Here is a 23,903-nt window from a genome sequence, read left to right as displayed (position 1 = left end):
GGAAGGAGCTGGGAGAAATTCGGTCTGAATATCTAGGAAGATTCTTGACTCCACAGACAAGTTAGGAACCAACACAGAGTTTACTTGGCTAGAGTGAACATTACCAATGTACAATGAAGGATGACAGAAATAACTGTACAAGGAAGTGTAGGTCTTAATTCTCTTAAGAACTTCTAAAGCTGAAGATGAGGAAAACGAGGGGTAAAAGAAGAAATGAGGGATACTACAAGAAGAGTCTTTTAAGTAGCAAATGCAAGCAAATGAACAAAAAGTTTTCTAACGGCAAGCTAATCAAAATGACTACCTGAGACCCAAATTATAAAAAAAACTTTTAGCTGTAAGGTATTACCCAGGTACTCTGCTCTTGAAGCAACGTTAGAAAAATTATTTAAAAGAACCTCCAGAAATATGAAGATACATTTTCATCTTTCTGCAGCAATTCTCAAAGTAGCTACAGGAAGACATTCCAGCTGAATAATTGCTTATACTAAATTCTGCACAATTTATCTCTCACACAGATTCTGCATCCAGAAATTACCAGCAACCAAGCCCAATTGTATGGTACTGACAGTGGTATCTGTCACATCTTCAGACAACTCCGCTACCAAAGGCCCTGCAATAATTACAAACAGGTAAAGCATGTTTTTCCTATCTACAGTGACATCTAGTGTTAAGAAACTAAAATGCACTCTGTAGAACAACACTCATTCCCATTACTACAGTATTTAAATACGTATTATAAAACAGGAATATATATAAATATATATATAAAACTCTTAAACAGTTTTTCCCATAATTGGGATTGCCAATTGTCAACTGTATTCTACTCTAATATTTAAAATATTTCATAAGACTAACCCATTGAGAAGACACACTAGTTTTGTTAAAATAAACAAAGCCTTTTGTTCTCCAATAGTTTTGTTTTAAATGCAAACATATCTTTACTTACTAACAGCAGACTGGAATGTTAAGAGATTCTGCAGATGTTAAAAGACATCTTGTTAAATTTAACAAAAGGCAATCTGGCTTAATAATAAATACAAGCCCTTTATTAAAAATCAACTTTCAAAATCTCTGAAGGAGAATAATTTCAGTGCAAATGAGCCCATTATACAATGGTTTCTGATTTAGGTATACCATGGGCTAAATCTTGTCTCCAAATTTTACATCTTGTAATTAGATTCTAAAAGATGCAGGCTAGCCATATACTCCTCACCAAAGTGAAGTATCATTTTGGTTATGACAATAAAGGTCTTTTGGATACCATTTTCATTTTTTATTTTTTGCTTTGTGTGTGTGTGTGTGTTTGGATACCATTTTTAAAGGTAAATAAGGCATTGCACTGGATTAGAAATGAGAAAACAGGATCTAGCCCGGGGTTTACTTCAAAAATTCTGAGACCAAGTTATTTAACTTCTCTTGCCTTCGATATCCTTTTTTTTTTTCTTCTCCAAAATAAAAAAAAAAGGGGGGGGGAGGGGGGGAAAGACAGGGAAGCTTTTAGTCTGTATATTCCTTCCTGGGCTCCTCGCTCTAACATTCTATGTTCTATGAAGAAGATGATCTCTAAGATCTCTTTAAATATTACTTTAGTTATTTTAAGCCACACACAATGCCACACAGCACTCTGAGGAAAACGGTTAAGACACATTAAGAGTCAAGCAACAAACAAGGTTTGCATTAAATAGGCATGGAGCAAAAGACCTCTTTAAGATGTTTACATGATGACTCTGAACGTAAATCAAAGCCATGCTAAATCGCATCCACTATGACTCTGCACTTTCTTAACCAGCAAAGATCACCTGAAGTCTCTTACTAAAGGCTTTCAGAAACCATGTCATTTAAGAGGGCTTTATTGCTGAACAAGGATAGTCATGAACATTCTGGGTAAGCGAGGATTTGCCGACAGAGTAAGTTTTAGGTCTTTGTTTAGGTTACAGGGGAGGTTTGCTGAAAAGGTTTTCTAAGATGAAGAAAGAACTCTAAATAATTCAAAATATGCCTGGGGCAATCTACTACAATTATGGTTATTACTTTCTTACTTGGCAGAAAGAACTTTGACCTGGCTGAAAAGAAACAGCTATGGCTTAGAGGTAACGGTGACAAAGAGAGATAAAAGGGGGAGGAAGCAGACCAGCAATATGAATAGACAAACTCAACAAGGAAGAGGGAAAGGAAATGAAGCAAGCTGAACCCAAAAGACTCACCACAGTTCAGATGGCTCCAGACCACTGCACTGGGATACCCTGAGGACCTCAGAAGGTACTGACGGGCATCTGCTGTGAGTGGCGACTGTGTGAGTGACGGCTCTCCAAGATGACTGGGAAGGCAAGTTTATGTAAAACTGAAGTAGAGTGAGCAGGAGAGGGCTGGAGGAGTGCCCAAAGGCTGAGGACGTTAAATACTGGGACAAACCACTTGATGACACGGGTCGGAGGACAAATCATTAACAGAAAGTTTTTCCCGTACCTTCAGAAATTTCAAAATAGAACCACAGTATGATACAACTAGATACCCACTCGAGTGACTAAAGTGAAAAGGACAAAAAACAGTGAATGTCATGAGGATGTGGAGTAGCATGGTTACAGGGCAGGTAGGAACTCAAATGGTACAACCATGTTGGAAAACTATGTTCAGTATCTACTAAAGCTAAACATACAGTAGACCCTCTTTACCTGCGGTTTCACTTCCCAAGGTTTCAGTTACCCACAGTTAACTGTGGTCCAAAAATATTAAATGGAAAATTCCAGAAAGAAACAATTCAAAAGTTTAAAATTATACAGCGTTCTTAGTCGTACAATGAAATGTTTCACCTTGCACAGGACACAAATCACCCTTTCTCCAGCATATCCATCTGTATATGACCCCAGGCTGTTACTAAACAGGTATCAGATCAACTGGTACACTCTTTGTATTCAAGTCACCCTTATTTTAATTGATCATGGCCCCAAAGCACAAGGGTAATGGTGTAGGTATATTGTGATAATTGTTTTATTATTAGCTATTGTTGTTAATCTCTTACTGTGGCTAATTTATAAATGAAACATTATCATATATGTATGCATAGTATATATAGGGTTCAGTACTATATGAGGATTCAGGCATTCACTAGGGGTCTTGAAATGTATCCCCTGTGGATAAGGGGGGCTACTATATACCTACTCAATGACCCAGCAATTCTACTTCCAAGTATACACCTAACAGAAATATGTGCGTATATTCACCAAAGACACAACTAAGAAGATTCATGGCAGCACAATCTCTGACTGCCCAAAACAGAAAAAAAACCTAATTCAAAGAGTACAATGAATAAACTATGGTATAGCCACATTGTGTTATACAACTATATACAAAGACATAAGTGGATCTCATAAACATAATACTGAATAAATATGGTACACATACACCATGGAATACTATGCAGCCATAAAAAGGAACAAGATCATGTCCTTTGCAGGGACAAGGATGGAGCTGGAAGCCATCATCCTCAGCAAACTAATGCAGGAACAGAAAACCAAATACTGCATGTCCTCACTCATAAGTGGGAGCTGAATCATGTGAACATAAAGAAGACAAAGGGTGGGGAACATAAGCTAGGGCCTGGTGGCGGAGGGAGAGATGAGGGGAGGGAGAGCATCAGGAAAAATAGCTACTGAAGCTGGGGCTTAATACCTAGGTTGATAGGTGCAGCAAATCACCACGGCACACGTTCACCTGTGTAACAAACCTGCATGTCCTGCAATGTACCTTAAAACTTTTAAAACACATTTTTAAAAATACTGAATAAATAAGGCCAAACAAAAAAATATATACAGTTGTGCACTACATAACATTTCAGTCAGCAATGGACCACATATGCAATGGTGGTACCATAAGATTACAATACCCTGTATTTTTACTGTACTTTTCCTATGTTTAGATATGTAAATACTTCCCATTATGTGCCGACTGCCTGCAGTGTTCAGTAGAGGAACATGCTCTACAGGCTTGCAGCCTAGGCACAATGGGCCACACAGCCTACGTGTATAGCAGGCTATACCATCTAGGTCTGTGTAAGTCACTCTATGATGTTTGCAATGACAAAGTTGACTAATGACACATTTCTCAGAAGACATCATTGACATCAAGTGACATGTGACTGTGCTCTGTGCATTCCATGTGTATAAAGTTTGAGGCAGACTAGACAACACTAAGCTTTTATTTTTTATTTATTTATTTTTTTCTAAAACAGGGTCTCACTCTGTCGCCCCGGCTGGAGTGCAGTAGTGCAATCACAGCTCACTGCAGTCTCAACCTTCCAGGCTCAAGCGGTCCTCCTGCCTCAGCCTCCCAAGTAGCTGGGACTATAGGTGCATGCCACCTGTCTAGCTAACTTTTTTTCTGTAGAGTCAGGGTCTCTCTATGTTGCCCAGGCTGGTCTCAAATTCCTGGCCTCAAGCAGTCCTCCCACCTCAGCCTCCCAAAGTGCTGGATTTAAAGGCATAAGCTACCACAGCTGTCCGAAAATCAACTTTTGAGGTGGCGAATAACTGATATATACGGTTTTGGATGAGAAACGGGACTTAGCAACCTAAAGAAATGTCACATCAAACTCTGTTGCTTGACTTCCATCAAATCTACTGAGAATGCCAGTATACTTTCACACTAACTGCAAGAACAAAAAAGGCTTAAATGTATAATGTACTGGACCTAGAGAAAAATGGCCATCTTCTATGATGTCTGTGTTGCCAGATTCTTTCAGGGAGAATTCAGATCTATTTGGAACAAACTCCTCTCATCTATTTGACAAAGACAACTTATGAAGGTTGGTTTTCGCTGGCAAAGTTTCACATCAAAGAGGACAGGTTCAGAGTGAACAAAATTAATAAGGAAAAAGTGGATGAAATTACCATAATACTGGCTGTATGCTAGACACCACTCAGCACTTTGCAGGTACTCCTCCTTCCTCTCCTTGTAGGAGAGGTACAATTACTGCTTGCCTCTTACAGTGAGGTGACCTGTGACCAAGGTCAGAAAGATGACAATGATGGATCCAGAATAACAAAGGTGACACTGTAAAGTACTACATAAGGTGTGAGAAGTGTACAGCCATCTCCCACCTTGGAACTATCAGAATATCCTGGTAATAGATATCCACATGCAACTCAGGCCCTTATTCTTTTGTCAGTAGATGCTGACTTGCTAATTATGCTGATTAGCATAATCTGGTACTTATGGATACATACTTCGTAATACCACCACTTCTGTTAAGATGCTTGGAGCTCTGCTGCCTGGAGTTAAGAGAAGCTGCTGTCATCCTCAAATAATGCAAAGGCAAGATCAACCAGGATGCTAAGGAAAAGTAATCTCTGAAAACCGGCTGTTGTGATACAAACGGAGGGCAAGTCCAACCTGCCGTTCCTAGTAACTGTTGCTAGGTAGGCTGGGATGGAAAACATCAAGCGAAAGAGGTCAATGGGAAATTGAGCCAAATTCAAAACTACCTATGAAAGACTGGAGAAGAGAACACACCCACATTTGGAGCTTATTTTAAATCATGCAATCCATCTAAGGAGAAAAGGAAAATGACTTAAAATACACAGAATTTGTTGTGTTCCATCCTTCAATTCTAACACCAGAAAACAGAAGGCTCTCCTGTTAGGGAATGTTCACACCACAGTACAGATACTCAGCTGCTCTTGTACGTTAATTTTTCAGCTCAATACAGGATTTCTGAGTCATAAATATTCAAAATATTTTCTCTTAAGACATAAACGAATGCTTCAATAATGTGCATCTCCGTTTGCCTTGAATATATATGACACTATAGCAAGCGGCCAAGTTCTCTATCTGTGGTACAAAATGTGGATGGTGTCATCCAGATGCGCCTGCTCCCCCAACCCCAGCTCACAGTGGCTGTGGTGAATGAGCTTGACCTCACTCCAAAGGGCTCCAGAGGTGGGCTCTGATTCATCTCAGTGAATCAGGGTAACCCATCCCTTATCACAGCAATTGGTTTACATAACCTAGACCTAAGCCAGTCAGCCCCAGGGATTGGTTCAGAAATGCACCAATCAATGCAGAGCTCAAAATTTTGTTGGAAACTCAGAAATGCACACTCCTTGAATTTGGGTAATATGTTAGGGAGATACGAAGCTGCAATTGCTGCTCTCCCTTTGCCATTCTGAGCATAGACAGCTTGAGGAGTAAGTCAATACACCAAAATGTAGAACCAAGAAGAATCCCAGTGAGCCAGAGCTCTGATCAAACCATGCCTAAACTCCATCCTACCATTACTCTTCTGTGAGCTAATAAACCCCTGTACCATGTAACCCAGTTTAGAATTGGGTTTTCTGTTATTCAATGTAAATAAACAAACATAAAATTCTACCTGATAAAATATCTCTAAGTAACCAGCTTGTATCTATATAAAACTACATACTTATAAAAGTTTCCATATACATAATTTCATTTCTTTTCTGCCCACTTGAGAAGATAGGAATTACTGGTAACCCAGTTTTACATCAAAAAGGATAGATTCAGAGTAAATAAAATTAGTAAGAGAAAATAGATCACACTGCTGTGACACTCACAGTGCTGACCATGTGCTGGACACTGTCCTCAGCATTCTGCGTGCACTCCTTACTCCCCTTATATGATAGAAACTACTATTGTTGGCATCTTATACTGAGATTCTGAGAAACACAAAGTGACTGGTGACCAAGGTCAGCAAAACCATAAATGACTGATCCAGAATAACACACAGGCAAAAGTTACTAGTCCAGGCACGCAGAAACTATTTCCTTGCTCCCTGGCTCACTATTGCTCCACCAGCCACCTGCTCCTCTCCAAGCTCACATCTCTTAGAAATCCTCCAAGGTGAGGTAAATGTGGTCTTGGGTGACATAAACAATCAACTTATCTGTATCATGAAATGGTGTTTTTTAAGCTTCTTAGCCAACTAAACCACGTTCCCGCAATGCAGCATCCACTAACTACAAGTGTACGTAAGGCACACATCCTTACGACCAGTCAATCTTTTCCTCTCTGACCACAGCAATAAATATGCAGTCAGAGCCCATCGGCACACATGCCACACTGCAAAAGATCAGAAGGAAAATTCTTATGTGTTCAAAATAACTTATTGCATGGCACCAACATTTAACATGGTGCACATGAATTATTTCTGAGCCTTTTCTCCAGAAATATTATTCAAAAGTAAGAACCAGCATAAACTTGGAAAACCTTTATTTATGAGCAGCTCCTTCAAGATGAGAACTGCAATGGAAAATATAGTAGGCTTGGCATTAGTAACAACATCAGAGCTGGTTCTGTGAATAGCTCAGCTCAGCTCAGCTTCTGACCCTGCCAAGCGCTACAGCACTGAAAGTCATCTTCTCTATTAATTATCAAGTCCTAGTTGCAGAGAACAATGAACTTTGTTTATGACTTTGCCTTTCATCTTAAAAAAACAGTTGCAAGAGCAGAACTTCAGAAAAGGAAGAACACAGTTTGATAGAAATTAGCAGTCAGAGTCTAACTTAAGTGAGAGGCTGACAAATTAACAACTGCATACTATATAAAGCACAGTAACATCTTTTTTTCTTGTTTAAAGATCAAGGAAGAACCAATGAGACAGTACGTGTAACTGCATTTAAAAAGATAAGTTTTGCACATGGTGGTACTGATGGTGACTTTTGATCAGACGGACTCAAAATCATCCGTTCTACTCTGCAAATTAAAGCAGAGAGACAAATGATACCTCATAATCTTCTCAAGTCATCTTCATTGCAACTCCCTAGCCTAAATACTCCCTCCTTTCAATATTCTCTTCCGTGGGAAGACAGGAACACATAGACATACAAGCTGCAAACCACTGGGGCTAGCAGAAGCCAAAGGGGCAAGGAAAATAGAGAACAAAAAAGATGCTCATGGCAGATTTTTTTGCAAAACATGGTAAGAATTATTGATCTCCCTGTACTCGTGCCTTCAGGTATTCCCCTCACTCCTAGACTCTGGTTGTACCCATGACTACCTTTAGCCAATGAGATGCAACTGAAAGCCTGAAAGATGCTTGGACACTGGGGTTATCCTTTCTTGCCATTCTTAGGATCCAGGGACCACCACGTGAAGACCTAAACCGAAGGTGGATGAAAGACACAAGACCAAATCATCCCCAGCTGACGTCGAGCCAACCAGCAGCCACATGAGTACATCCTGGACCATTCAACTCTGGGGTATGAGTAAAGGCAGGAGAAATCCACCGAGCCACGCTGGACCAGAAAATTATGGGAAATAATCACAGTATGTTTAAGCTACTAGGTTTTAGGGCCGTTTGTTCTATAGAAAAACCTCAAACTTGTCCTGAAACTTCTCAAAAATGGGAGAGCAAGCTAAGTTCAATAATTATTCATGGAATACTTCCCATTTATAAAGAACTACTACACAACACACGAGAATTTTTAAGAGATTCAAAGATAAGCAAAACGTTCTCCCTGACCTAAAGGCATTTATAATTTAACTGTGGCAATGACAAACATATGAATAGTTACAACAACACGAAGGATTCAATATCATTCCGTCCCATCTCTAGGAACAGCTGTCATTCCATGTATCAACTCGTTCCTCCAAATAACTTCTGCAGCAATGTACAGCCATACTGGGCCTTTACAACCAACTATTCAGTGTTCAGACCTACTAAGCAATAAATAAAACAGACAGAAACCATGTCCTCATGGACTTTATATCCTAATGGATGTCAATTTATGAAATACTTTCTATACTGCAAGGGCTTTTCAAAGTGCTTTAAGTCTGTGTGTACAGACACAATTGTGTATATATATACATATATAAATTCACTTGTCTTTTTAAGCAAATTTAACTAATAAAATACTAGAACTGAAAAAGTCTTACTTATTTTACATAATCCCAAGCTTCAAATGTCAGAGATTCCGGAAGCAGGACTCTGATATTATTTTATCAACAAACGTATTTTAGGCCTGTTCTGTTAGAAATCAGAGGACAAGACTAGATGAGACTATGGGAGCTTTACAGAAGAATACCCAATTGTGGGGAAAAGTCTTCTAGCACTAAAACGTAATTTCCATGAGAGAAGGGAGTCTTTGTTTTGCTCACTGGGTATACCTGGTGCCTAAAACTATGTCTACCACATAAGATGCTTTCAATAAACATGTGCTTAATGAAGAAGGGAGGAAAAAAAGGAAGTGAGGGATAAAGGGAGGGAAGTTGGGAAAGATATTCTATTATGGTGAGAATATTTTCAAACTTACAGTAATGCTAGGAATTTCCTTCTCAACATAGGCAGCAATCCTAGTTAATTAGAATGTCAGCATGTCAAAGGATGCCCACTACCTTCTATCTCTTCTTCACCAAAAAGTTTTCAAAAGTTTGAAAATAGTTTTATAAAATTACAAAAATGAATCTCACAGGAATTACTGAGCTCCTACAGGCATGACCTACACACGGACTACACTGCACTACTCCGCAGGGGCTGAACTGTACTGACTCGATTTTTACAATGAAAACCGAAGAGGAAAGAGCACTGACTTCTAAAATTCCCACTGCAGCCAATCTCTGCTTGGATGAACACTTGGAAACTCAATATATTATCATCACATAGTCAAATGAGCTCCAGAGTCAATACCTTCTGTTTTTAGAACGGTGATAACTAAACTATAAACAGTATCTGTGATTATCTGAGGTCAGAATGTTGAAGCATCAAATGCCCAAAGAGTTTTCAGTAAGAAAGCTGGTAACTCATGGCTGAAAGCAATGTCCTCCTTCATCTAAAATCTAGGGGAAACTGATGACCATAAACAAAATTATCCCCTGGATCTATTCCCAGGTTCAATGTTTGTATCAAGAAGAGGTCAAGATTAACTGCATTTAAAGTAGAGAGGCCATAAAAAATATTGTCTTCCCCATGCTTTGTCTGTCGGTTTTCCAGAAACCAGAGGATTCAGTGCTCTGGGCGACAGGAATCCAGAGGACCACAGGAAACTTGTTCCACAAACCTGACCCCACATGAGCCTGCTGAGCAACGGCCCCAGTTACGAGAGTCGCTTCCGAATCCATTACACTCCCAATACACGTCTTCTCCACAAATGGAAAACTGCAGGCAGCCAGAGAAAAAATCTTTTATAGGTTGCCATAATCTTCTGGAGACAAAAAGTTCAGTGGATAGATTCTATTATAAAACAGATATAAGCCGGCTGAAAGCATGCCTCCCCATGAAATTCAAACTCAGAAAATCTTAAGCCAGAAAAGAATCCCAGTCTCATTTTACTGCGTTTCTTGTTAGTCCAAACATTTTGAAAGAGTAAAAAGTTCTCTTTCATCGGTGTGCTATCCACCCCTGCCATGGGCCCATCATACCCTGCCCCTCCTACTCCCCCAGAGAAGAAATATCAAGACACCAGTGCAATTTAAACTTCTATCATTTACATTAGGATACCATCATCACATGGATTCAAATATGCTCCATCCTCCAAATTCAGTTTTCGATGAACACTGATTGTTAAGTGTGTTAAGATACCTAATAATTCCACATAATTAAAGTCTACAGAAAACAACTTCAGTCCAAAAATTGCTCACTTTCCAAGGAAAAGCCTCTCCAGCTAGGCATCTGCATGTGAGCACCTGCTTCCTCCTCTCTCCCTACCCGCTGCCACGCCACAGTCAAAAGCCCTGTGTGGGCAATGCAAACACCAAAGCCAGCCAGACATTGGAGCAATCAAAGGATATGTTTTCAGCAAAAAAAAAAAAAAAAAGAGAGAGACCTTATTTATTAAAAAATGAGAAGAATAACCAACATTCAAACAGAAAGCACTCTCCGGCTGCAAGCACCACTTTGAGCTCTGCTCTGGACACTCACAGAGGCAGCTCTCCCTTCTGCCGCACCATCTGTCAAAGGGCTGCCAGCTTGGCGCTGCAGTCCAAACTGTCTGTGAGTTATTTTGAAGCACGGAGCTCAAGGAGTTATTTGGAAGCCAGGTGACATACCTTGAGCATTTTTTCTTTAACTGTTCATAAACAGAGAAACCAAAACGTGTGCAGGACAGATAAACCCAAAAGGGGCACAAAGACTGGGGCAGGGAAGGAGAACACAGGAATGGAGAAACAAATGGGGATTCCTCCTCTTAAAGGATCACTTCAAAAAAATCATTAGCAATAAAACATAGCAGACTTGTAAAAGCCAAGCCAAAAGGTACACAGGACAGGGGGACTGAGTAGTCGCTTTGTAAACCACTTCAAAAACCAGGCAGTCAGCACAATATTGCAGCCACGCAAAAGGGGAACCGAGATGAAGGGCCTCAAGAATCCATTGATGTCAAGGCTGGATTTATCACAACACTAACTTCCCAGTTCCAAGACAATCATTGCAGTTTGAGATAAATTTAGCCAGGATGAAAATCACCCTGGGACAGCATCCTAACAAAGAGACGAGGAAGACTCAAGAAGAGAGGAGGAGTATGTGAACAGAGCAGATTCAGAGGAGCTGGCAGTACAGTCCAGTGCCTACATGTGGAACACACTTGGGTATCAGATGCATCAGGAAAGGTCTAACCACAAAACAGAAACTGCTTCAGTATTTAAATCTAAGGGACTTTAATACAAGGAATTGGTTTCTTAGCTGAAGGAACAGCTGGAAAGCCATTGGGAACAGTAAGGCCACCCACAAACTGGCAACAGCAGAGACCAGCATCACCCTAGGGAAAAGGCACAAGGGAGTATTCCCCGAGGCCAGGGCTGTGTCACCTGGCAGAACTGCAACCACAAAGGGCCAGCCCTTGCTGTGGGAGCTGGGACCTTGGAGAAGAGGCACCTGCTGCTGGGGATGCTAGGTGAGGCTGAAGTGGGAGGGCATGGTTTCTCTCTCCAATCTCCATAGGGATCCAGGAGCCCAGAAAAGGGCAGCCCACAGGGGTCAGCCTATGAGACACGGCAGAGCAGGAGAAGGAGAAGAACAGATATGAGGACAAAGAAGCCTAAGACTACTACGCCTTTCCTCGGTGAGTCTAAATCAGCACTGTACCCAGCACTTTGGGAGGTCAAGGCAGGAGAACTGCTTAAGCCCAGTAATTCCAGATCAGCCTAGCCAATGTAGTAAAACTCCATCTCTATAAAAAATAAAAAAAATTAGCCAGGCATGTTAGTGCATGCCTGTAGTCCCAGCTAGCTGCCTGAGAGGCTGAGGTGGGAGGACCACTTTAGCCCAGGAGATCCAGGCTGCAGTGAGCCATAATCATATCACTGTACTCCAGCCTGGGTGACAGAATGAAACCCTATCTCTGGAAAAAAAAAAAAAAAAAAAAATAGCACTCAAACTTGAAGGTGCAGACCTGACCCCTGGGGGTCTTATTAAAATGTGGATTCTGATCCAGGAGGTCTGGAGTCTGGCCTGAGGACCTGCATTTCTAACCAGCACCTGGGTGATGCTGACGCTGCTATCCATGAACTACACTCTGAACAGCAAGGATCTAACTGATCCAAATAAAGTACTGAGCTGTACTTCAGCCATACTCCCTCCAACAACAAAAGTGCACAGTCATACATGAGCCTTTCTAGTAGGAAGGAGAAAGTAAGATGAAAAACAGTGAAGAGCATGACTGGGGAGGGACTGCTGCCTGCTCGGCACTCCCTGTCACTCTGCCCAATGGGTCATCAGATTTGTAGGGTTCTGGGCTGTTGTTATGGGCTGGATGTCACCCTAAAATTCACGTTGAAGCCTTACCCCTAGTACCTCAGAATGTGACAGTATTTGGAGACAGAGTCTTTCATTAAGTTAAAATTAATTAATTAAGGGGGTTAAAATGAGGCTATTAGGAGGTCCTAATCCAATCTGACTGGTGTCTTTATAAGAAGAGGAGCTTAAGCCTGCCATGGTGGCTCATGCCTGTAATTCCAGCACTTTGGGAAGCCAAGGCAGGTGGATCACCTGAGGACAGGAGTTTGAGAGCAGCTTGGCTAACATGGTGAAACTCCATCTCTACTAAAAAGACAAAAAATAGCTGGGCATGGTGGCAGGCACCTGTAATCTCACCTACTAGGGAGGCCGAGATACAAGAATGACTTGAACATGGGAGGCAGAGGTTGCAGTGAGCCAAGATTGAGCCACTGCACTCCAAGCTGGGCAACAAGAACGCAACTCCATCTCAAAACAAACAAACAAACAAACAAACAAACAAAAAACGAAAAAGAAGAGGAGCCTAAGATACACAGAGGGAGACCAGGTTGCAGGCACACAAGAAAAGGCCATGTGAGGACACAGACAAGAGAGGGCCATCTGTAAGCCAAGGAGGGAGGCCTCAGGAGAAGCTAAATCTGCCAGCACCTTGATCTTGGACTTCCAACCTCCAGAGCAATTAAAAGTCCATTTTTTAAGCCATCCAGTCTGTGGTATTCTGTTTTGGCAGCCCTAGCAGATTAATACAAAGGTTTTCATTTTTGTTTCTTGATACTAACCTAATCCCATACGTTTTTGCCACATGCCTGCTCTATGAGAAGCAGAGTGCTAGGAGCTGGCTGGTGGAATGATAATGAGACAGTCCTTGGCCAGATCCTGCTTCTGTTTTTCTGTGTGTAAGAGTTGGCAGAAAGAGGAAGAAACCAATACCACCTGACTCAAAGGACAAAGAATCCTGTGGCAGAAGTAAAATCAAATGCTACAGAAGCACAGAGGAAAAGAAGATTCATCCTAACTGGGAAGCAGGGGGAGGAGGAGCGACCGGGGGAGGGGGCTTCAAGGTGGATTTTGATAGAGGCACAGAAAGGGACATATTCTGAATGATGGAGTAACACAGACAAAGGCCATAAGACAGCAGGAAACACAAAGCCCTGGTGCACACACCGACCAGCAGCAAGCCCTCTGGCAGAGTGGGGCAGGGACTCCAGGGGTGTCAGGCACAGAAAGAACTGAGCTACGACAAATGACACCGACAAGGAGATTGGGGCCTGTAGGGGCCAGGCAAAGACGTCTGGACTTTAGGAAATGAAAAGTAATAAAAATGAGGAAGGCCGGCTAAGGGGCAAGAGAGTGGAGACGGAGTACACTACAGAGGATAATAAAACTCTCTCTCATTACCTAACTGTCTTAAGACATGCCTCATTAAGATAAACACATGTTCTACTGTCAGCTACTTTCAAAATAACTTGGAACTTTATTTTCTCTTCCTCTGTTAACTTGGATATAAGGAAGAGGTTGCCACCCACTGTGATTTCCAAGCTGGGAACCAGGGTACGTGACGTTAAGGATGAGTGCCATGACCCAGTGAGTCAGAAAGAGAACTGAAGACTAAGATCCAAGTTTTGAGTTTTGCAGATCAAAGCCCAAGGCTCCAGCCAGGATGGCCATGTTGCCACCAGCTCTGCTGCCTTCGGTGCCTGCAGTCAGGGCTCACACCCACCCAGCAGTCTTAGTCTTTCCCTCTCCCTCCATCTTCATTCAACAGGATTGTGGATTCCACTCAGGGAAGCCACAGACCAGATATAGAAAGAAGGCAACGACATCACTCTATGCTTTTGAGTAGCCAAGAGCTTAGGGTCTCGTGATTTCCAGGGAAATTTAAGAGTTTTTCAAGAGTAATCCTGACTTCAGTGGACCTTTGCCCTGCCCACTGACTTCAGCCCCCTGCCTTGCCGTGAGAGGAGGGGTTTCCGCAGCCACTCCTCATGATGTACGCCAATAAACCAACCTCATGGCTCATAACTCAAACAGGGAACACGAGCACACAACTCAGGGAACTGCCACTGAGTTGGGGTGGGTTTTATGCGGCCTTACTGAACAAACAGCAGAAATATGGGAAAGGATCACATAAACCACACAGATACAAACAACTAGCAATCAGTTTCTAAACAGTGTCTCCATAAAAAACATTTGAGTAGCTCTCCTCTACACCTGAGTCTTCAGGCGCTGCCTTGCAATAAGGGTTTAAGGCAGCCCTTAAAATATCAAACACGAGCAGAAAATGATTGCAGATTTAAAGCACGTATACTAGCAGAGAAGTCTAAACAGGCTAATAAGGTCACGAAAGGGAAAAACATTGAAATGGCATTCTCCTTTCTCATAACATTTAACACCTGACACGCATCACATTTTTTTCCTTCACCTATGAAAAGTCCTAAAAAATAAAGTAATTAGATCTATTTTTAAAAAAAGGATTGGAACTGAAGGAGGGTTTAACCTCAGAGGCCTGAGAAAAAGCATAAGAGAAAGTTCAGGCTGTCACAGCTCTTGGTGTGGACACCTTTACAGAAAGGTGATAAAAGGCCTACTGCAGTGACATGGAGGGTGCTGCAGCAGCAGAGACCGCGCCTCCATCTTTCCATCTCTTGCTGCACCGCCTCCTGTGCTAATGGGCACTACTTCTACTAATGACCTTTCAAATAGCCAATGGTTTGATTTCCTTTCTTCCTTAGGTAGAGCAGATTTTAGTCCTCCCTCTTTGACAAATTTCCTGAGCAATATTACATGGTATCGTGAAAAGTCAAATGACCTGGGCTTCAGGGACTGAGGCGCCAACACCTCTCACAGTGAATGCAACTTAAATAACAACCAAGTTTAATCTTTGGCGAACCTATTCCACATCTGACTAGTCTGAAATATGAATGAAGTCTTTGCTCAGTTTTCTGCACAAAAATCTCTCAACAAAGGAAACGCTGCAGAAGTACCTCAAAATAACATGTCATCATTATTGTAATCAGGAAGAGAGAAAAGTCTGAATGCAGAAACCCTCACTTCTTGTAGCACAGAAGTAGCTGGAAAGGATAGCTCTAGGACCATCACAACCTACCACCATCTAAAACCTAAGCATCTAAAACCTTGATCTCCTGAGATACAATCTTCCTAACACCAGAGCCAGCCACGTTGCCTAAACAGTCCAAGGAGAAGATTACATAATAGAATGCTGAGCCTGCACTCTGAAACAGTTGTCAGATGCAGAACTCATCTGCAGACCCAAGGCTGCAGAAGCTCACCCTGTGAAACAGTAATTAGATGTGCCATCCTCATACGAAGGTGATCCACGTTAGGATTCTGCCAAGACATTCAGTCATACCTCATCTATCTGGTCTCATCAGGAGATTTCTGTTCTTTGGGAAAGTTTTACTTCAACAGACGTCAAAAATAAACCTCGATTCAATAGCCTCTGAATTCTTGTCTCTTGTGCACAAAGTCAGCCAGATACCAACAAAGCACAAAATTCAAATTTGTGTCTCAAACCTGCATGGCTGACTCTTAATAGATGACAGAGGTTTTCTACCAACTCAGCAAAAAATAAGAACAAAAAGAAACTTGTATTTTGAAGCATTATGATAAATGGAGGCTATTGCTCATATCTGTTCAAAGTGAGTCTTGCCAGAAACACAGACCATCCCAGCCTAGTCCTTGAGATGTGCAGAAAAATATTTTGATAGGAAATTAGTAGCTTTGAAATTTCTGAAATCTAGCCATGCTATGCAAGCATATTCTATAATATTGCCATGGGAATTTTTTTTCATTTAATGTGTTGCTTTGATATTGGCTTTAACAGAAGCAGAAAGACAAAGTGGATATTCTTGAATATTAAATAGAATTCTAATATGTGCTGAGTCAAAAATGGAAAAACCCCAACAGGTAAAGGCAAACATCTTAAATATCAATATAATCTGTACATATTAAAACACACAGCCATAATGTCTAACAGCCTTCTTTCTCAGTTCATCAAAATCAAACCAGAACTCCCATCCCATGAAAGTCACCAATTGGCTCCAGTGATCTTACCTTACCAAAGCATATCACTGCCATGTTCGGAGATTTAAAAAAAAAAAAAAAAAAAAAAAAAAAGTTTTACCAGTTTAATCCATCATAGTAAGACTAAACACATTTTTTTAGTCCTTACTTTCAAAATATTTTGGGTTTCATTCCACTTATTTGTCCATTCCTTGGTCAATTCTTGAACCTAAAAAAAATATATAGATAATGTGAGTGCTTCCTAAAGTTTATAATTTTCTTGTAAATAATTTCCAAATTCTAATATCTCATGGAAAGATGTACTATAATTTTTTAAATGAGACAGCAACTTATACCCCTGAAAGAACTATCACCAAAGATAAATCAAACAAGCTGATTTCATCCTAAAACCTACATGATGGCAAAGGAAAAAACAGACAGAGATTTGCCAATTTGCCTAGAATTTCACAACAGCCTTATTCATGGTGTACTTAAATAAAAGCTGCTCCCTTGGATTATTAACCAAAATTACAAGTTCGAGGATGACAACGTCCCATTAAATGGGTTAATTTTTCATGATTATACTTTAGGTCCTAAAAAATAGTAAATTATTTTTATTTCTAATTAGATGTGATTAAATCACCTTGGATGCTGTAGTTTTCCTTTAGGAGATAATTTGCTGTTGCAACTAATTAATAGGGCTTATAAATCTCATTCTATCTTTTATTTTTAAAAGGTGGCTCTTTAATTGACTCTTTTAGTAAAAGCAAAAATCTTTTGATAAAAATCATTTCTTTCCAGTTGGCTCAAACTTTGGTGAGAAACTATGCTCAACTGTTGAACACAGCACAGTTGGAAACTGCTTCTCAAAGTTCATGGAAGTATTTTGTTAGTTCCCTAAAACTTTTTAAATGATCCTAGCAATTAATTCATTAGGAAACAAAAAGTGATAACTGAGAGGTAGAAAAAATATGAAGGAAAAATGTGTTCTGTGGAAAGGAAGACACCAAGGTCTACCAGAGAGTAGCTTCAGAAACGGGAGAACTCATCCTTCCCAAGCCTTTTCCTTTCGACATCTTTACCATTCCTGCCACCTCCTCACTCCTAGCAGCAGACACCCTCCCATTAAAGTTACCTGGTCTCCTCAGTAAGTTTCCCTATTTAATTAGAACAAAATGAATGCACAAAATACATCTACTTGTACTCTCACTGCTAAAATAAAGTGACTTTCTATATGCCACTAAGATAGCAACTGGAAATGGTATTAATGAAAAATAGCATCAGTTATTGACAAGTATCGGCAGTGATGGTTTATCCAAGAGGAAAACCAAAATATATCTCACTCACCTATAATCAATCATTCAGGGTTCCTCAATTTACCTCAAATAAGACTGTGGGACTTCTAAGTTAACTCAAAAAATAATAATAATAATAATGTCACTTCTTTTACTAGTTATAAGTGCCGAAATCTATCACCTTCTAGATGAAAAACAGGAAATAGGACTGGAAGAGCCTCCCTAACTCTGTGTTTTGCTTGTTTGTTTGCTTGTTGTTGTCTTTGGGGTTTTTTTTGGAGACGGGCTCTCAGTCTGTTGGAGGACAGTGGCGTAAGCATGGCTCACCGTGCAGCCTCTACGTCTCAGGGTTCAAGTGATCCTTCCACCTCAGCCTCCTGAGGAACTGGGACTACAGGTACACACCACCACACCCAGATAATTTTTGTATTTTTGTAATGAGGAGGCCTCATCAGCTGCCCAGGCTGATCTTGAACTCCTGGGCTCAAGTGATCCTCCTGCCTCAACCTCCCAAGGTGCTGAGATTATAGTCGTGAGCCACTGCACCCAGCCTGCTTGTTTTCACTGGTTTGGTAAAACTGTCCCGATTTATCTTAAACCAGTTCTACACTCCAGTCCTTCATTGCATTACTTGAGTGATAGTAACCCTACAGACTCCTGATAGCAATAGGTCATGTGGCTCTCCTGGCTTTTTGTTTTGAAAAAGCTTTCAGGGGCCCCACCACAGTGTCTCATGCCTGTAATCCCAGGATTCTGAGGCCGAGGGGCAGATCACGAGGTCAGGAGATCAAGACCATCCTGGCCAACATGGTGAAACCTCATCTCTACTAAAACTACAAAAATTAGCTGGAAATGGTGGTATGCGCCTGTTGTCAGCTACTCCGGAGGCCGAGACAGGAGAACCTCTTGAACCCAGGAGGTGGAGATTGCAGTGAGCCGAGATCACGCCACTGCACTCCAGCCTGGCGACAGAGCGAGAGAGACTCTGTCTCAAAAAAAAAAGCTTTCAGAGAAGGATTAGTCTTATGCCTTCTCCCCCTCCAGAAGGGGAAAAGCCTGATGTGTTGAATTTACTAATTTATACGCATCAGTTAACAGACTGTCACTGGCAATTTATGTGAGAACACAAAGCATCCAACAATAAATGATCCTGCATTTCACCAATAGACAGGTTTCTCATTGAAGAAATGTGAGCAAATCCATCCTTTTTGAATTCAAACAATTCTAGCTTAGAAAAAGTAAGTATGTCTTTGATTTATTTTACTTTTATATTTAAATGAAATAATAATCATTTAAAACATTAATTAAAAATGCAAACGTGCTACTACTTCTAACAGTGGGATCAGGTGATGACATGTATATGCAAGCAAATTGCAAACAATTAAAATGGGTCAGCTAAAAAACTAGATGGTAATTTAGAAAATGTTAGAAACAAGATAGGCATTTCTGTCACAGCATGTATAATACATTCAAATTAATATGTTTATTGGTTTTCATTAACTTACTTGGTATTCATGAAAACTATTGTTAAGAAATAATTTAAGACTATGTCCAGATATAGTTTAAATTACAGCACTCCAAATTAGAATTTGAAGCACTGATACATAAAATTTCATTTAAAAATAAGGATTAAGAAATTAATGTTTTTACTAAAGTTATCAGGATATTAATCAGCATAATTATCCTAGATATGTCAACAAGTTCCTAACTACACCCCAATTTTCATCTTCCACATTGTGTATTCTTGAAAAAGCTTTTACCAACAGAATCCAATTTTCTTTTTCAATCTGTTTTAGCCGTTCAGCACCATGAACAGAATCGACTCCAAAAATTGTTTGAATGTATGTTTCCCTTGTCACAGAAGTTTAAAAAAAAAATAAAAGTATGAAAGCAGGTCAGCCATAAAACTGGTTTCTCAAAGGCATAAGCACACACATTGGCTTCAGCCTGTAACAGCTCCAGAGCTCTTCTCTCTCTGGTTACTCACTGTCACTCTCTCCCATCTCAAATCTCATCTAGTTTCACAGAAACTAAGCACCTAACGAGAGTAATCAGAGAGTCCTCAGGTGCCACTCTTCCCACTGGAAACAACAAAAAGCTGAAGGGTGGTCACTGAGAGACCATGAGGACCACCACTGTTTCATGAAAACACAGCCTCGCTCCAGTCAACTCTGATGACCTGAGCAGCCACACTGCTTTGAAGGGTCTGCATGTCCATTTAACTGCAGCTAACCATCACGCGCCAGACAAATCCCATTTACTAAACCGGAGAGAATGTGCTGCAATACATAAAAAGTCATCTATCATGCTTCTTTCAAAATAATCACCAAGGAGGGAGGAGGCTAGGTGCAGTAAAGAAAAAAGAAGGCATCTCAAATGGCGAGTCCTAAAAAAGCATGCACTTAAAATAATAGTAAAAGATACAATTTTAAAAAATAAGTCGAAGTATCACTTACTCTTGCTTCATTCTGCTGAAGTTTTTCCTCCATACTTAAAGCTGTGGGGGAGTCTAAGAGGGCAATCTACAACATAAACCATAAAAGAAATCAGCAATTAATAAACAGCAATTATCTAGGAGATTTTTTTCCTGAATACAGTAAATTATCCAAAATTTCACAGAAACTATTAAAGGTAAAAAGTAATGTCCTACACCCTGCCAAAAAGTGTTGATTATCACCAAGTCTTTATTTCATGGGATACACCTCATACTATTCAAAACCATGGCATCCCAGTAAATCTACAGTTGCAATACAAATCAGCAAAGCAAAAGATGTAACATACTGACATTTTACCAAAATCAAACACAATCTAAATCCCGAGACCTTAAGAATTCATCTTTTTTAATATGTACAGAGTACAACATTCAAAAGGGATGATTCCTAAGTCTTGCTCAACGGCAGGCATCCGAGATTTGTCCTTGTTGATATATGACAATGAAACTCATTTATTTTCCCAGCTGATGGTATACCCCATATGGCATAGCTACATGACAGTCTCTATATCAATTTCCTTATCCCTGTTGAAGAAGTGTAAAGATTGATGTGAGAATGATAAATACCAAAATCAGTTTAGAACCAAACAGGACAAGCAGACAGAGACAGGAGAGGGAACGGAACGAGGATGGGGCCTGAACTGCACTCGTAACATGTGACTCCCTGACCTGAGTGGCAGGGACACTGCTTCATATTCTGCTTCCTCTTTTCATGGCCTAAGAGATCCCTAGGAAGAAAAAAGAAAATATCCCTCCCACCCAGCCATGGGCAATCACTTTTTCCCAATTTGGTTGTAAACTTACAGTTAGTCTGGCCATATGCAAGCGTGTTTTTGTTGTGTTTTTAAATATGAGATAAAAACACTATTCTGGATATTGCCTTTTTAACTCAACAACATATCTTGGAGAAAATTCAGTAAAAATAAAACTGCTTCATTCTTTTTAACAATTCCAATTCCATTTACAGTATTCCACTGTATAGATGTTCTATGATTCCTGTTAGTGCTCTCCTATTAACATTAATGTATTTTTCTTAAGCTTTTAGGAGAACTACCCTTATGCCCATTGCCTATAGTATGCATGGCTCTATCAATAGAATAAATTCCTAGGGAAGAATTTGTGAGTCATCTGTACGTATGGTTTTTATTTTTTGTAATTGCCAAGTTGTCCTCCCCAGATACGGCAGCATTTTTTTAAGATCTATTTACTTTTCAATTTCTCATCAAACAAAAACCCCCACGAGGTGGTCTTCTTAGGCACAGTTAAACATTCAAACTACGAAGACTACTGTGGGCCCCACCTGGCATCTGCGTACTGAACACAAAGCTGCGCCGAGCCAGCCGGAAGGGAGCACAGGTGTTCGTCTTGGTGGGCAAGGTCTTCGTGACACACTGTGCAGTAGTCCTCACAGATGTCCCCGAGCTATTGTTTTTGTCCTCCTGAGTAACCGTTCATATGTGAGGGGTTGAAATTCACATGCTCATCTGTGAGACCCACCCTGGTTAGAAGCCCACGCCCACAGGACCCATTATCTCTTTCAAAAATGCCACAGGCACATCTTCCAGGGTCCCCACAAGGGATACACCCTGTTACAAGTCACTGCCTTCCAGGAAACCCAAAGCTATGGCTTCTCAGCGGAGAAGCCATATAACTACATATATGAAGTAGCCTTATAACAACATATATAAGTTATACAAGGCATATAACTACATATATAAGTTAACAGTATATATGTAGTTCATCCTAATCCAGATGTAATTCACCAATTAGGGGTCATTTTCATCATTAGAAATGTTGCCTACTTAGGCAGGTGTCATCCCACTTTTATCTGATTTGCATAGTATGAAGCCAGAAAGTTAACCCAAGGTCAAAACCATCCTCAGTGAAGAAAAGGGAGCTTTGTTATCACGTTACTACAATGCATCATTGCATCTAACATGTTGTCTTGCACACAGATGGTACTCAATAAATATTTTTCACTGAAGAAATGAAAGTGGCAGATGTTAGTATTACTGCATTTTTTATATATGGTTGACAATTTCCAAAACAATTAGAAAGCCCTTTATAATGTGGGTAATTTTACAGAATCCACTGTTGAGACTTTTTATTGATAATCAAAGCTGAAACATTTCTGCCACATTATCAAGTCAGTAGATAATCACTGACTGAATATAAGCACAAAGACTCACGACCCCCAGCCCTTCTGGAACGTTATTTTTAAGTACATGTAAAGAACAACCTTCCCAAATCCTTTTAAAAGAAATCATTTGTAAAAGTATCACTTTCAATTAAATTATTCTTTGCAAGGTGTGTTTTTAGAAGAAAAACGTTCTGAATCAAATAATATTCACACTAAGTTCCTATGTCGTTAAATCAAGAGTAACACTATTACACTATGTCGTTAAATCAAAAACACTATTACAAAACTGTAATAATAGCAATTCTACTAACAATGTACACAAGCACCCCCTTGCCTCACACCCCCATCAATATCATTAACATACTGTATAATTAATTTTGCTCCTTGCCCAACAGGTGAAAGGACATCCTGCTTTTAAAGAACTTGGAAATATTATTTACACACAGCTAAATACATACATCTAAGGTCCACTGCTTGATGTACCCGTGAACATGTATACATATAACCATTTCACTATTCTTAAAATCTGCATTTATTATATTTCAATGACAATGAACATACTTTCATATGTGCAGAAAGCGTTTGAAACTCACTCTTTCTGTGGATTGTGTTCACATTCTTTGTTCCCTTTCCTGCTGTTTTGTAATGTTGTCTTACGTTTTCACGGAACCTCTTTTCCTAACAAAGAAGGCAGTCTTTTGTTTCATGAACAGCAATCTTTTCCCTAGTCTGTATTGATTAGAGCAAATTTTCACTATGTTATGTAAACATGCTATGTCTTTACTTTTGTCCACGTGAGCTTCCACAGAATGAGGAAGAAGAGTTAAAGTTTTCTGTGACAAACGTGTGTGGCTCTGTCTCCTGCTATTTTCAACAGTTTCGTTGTTTTTTTCACTTACGAAAGTTGATGTCACGTCTGATTTTAATTGTGAGCTGCCCCCTCTGTCATGATGAAGTGCTCTTTCGTTAAGCTCACACAATGCTGTTTCTGCATCACTTTCTTTCCTCTTGAATTCACTGGTAAGCCTTTGTCCATTCTTACAAACACCATATAATTTAGTTTTACTTTGTGAGCCTGTCCGAGATGTGTCTTCTTTAAAAGTTTACGCATAATGATACTTCTATTATTTAAAATATATCTTTAACCTCAGCTACAAAAGTGAGTAATTCATTCTGCTTTCATCTTCCCTTCCTATCACCTTCTTTGCTTCCCATCTTGAGTTGTGTTTTTCATTTCTATACTGTTTAATTTACTTGTTGCCTCCAGAT

At 40.1% G+C, this 23,903-nt stretch overlaps 1 protein-coding gene across 7 annotated transcripts in view; it reads right to left on the bottom strand.

Moving 5' to 3' along the window:
- Positions 1–23,903, bottom strand: part of KIF16B (kinesin family member 16B) — a 314,783-nt gene that overhangs the window by 214,232 nt on the left and 76,648 nt on the right. For all 7 annotated transcript variants that reach the window (XM_039479728.2, XM_074406213.1, XM_074406210.1 and 4 more), the window contains 2 exons: positions 20,460–20,525; positions 16,878–16,937 (listed from right to left, as the gene is read on the bottom strand). In XM_039479728.2, coding sequence (XP_039335662.1) covers positions 16,878–16,937; positions 20,460–20,525 — 126 coding nt within the window. The remainder of the gene's footprint in view (positions 1–16,877; positions 16,938–20,459; positions 20,526–23,903) is intronic.

Source organism: Saimiri boliviensis, chromosome 9 (assembly GCF_048565385.1).
Source record: "Saimiri boliviensis isolate mSaiBol1 chromosome 9, mSaiBol1.pri, whole genome shotgun sequence".
Lineage (NCBI taxonomy): Eukaryota > Metazoa > Chordata > Mammalia > Primates > Cebidae > Saimiri > Saimiri boliviensis.
Note: the sequence above shows the minus strand (reverse complement) of the source record. Positions and strands in the feature narration are given on the sequence as shown.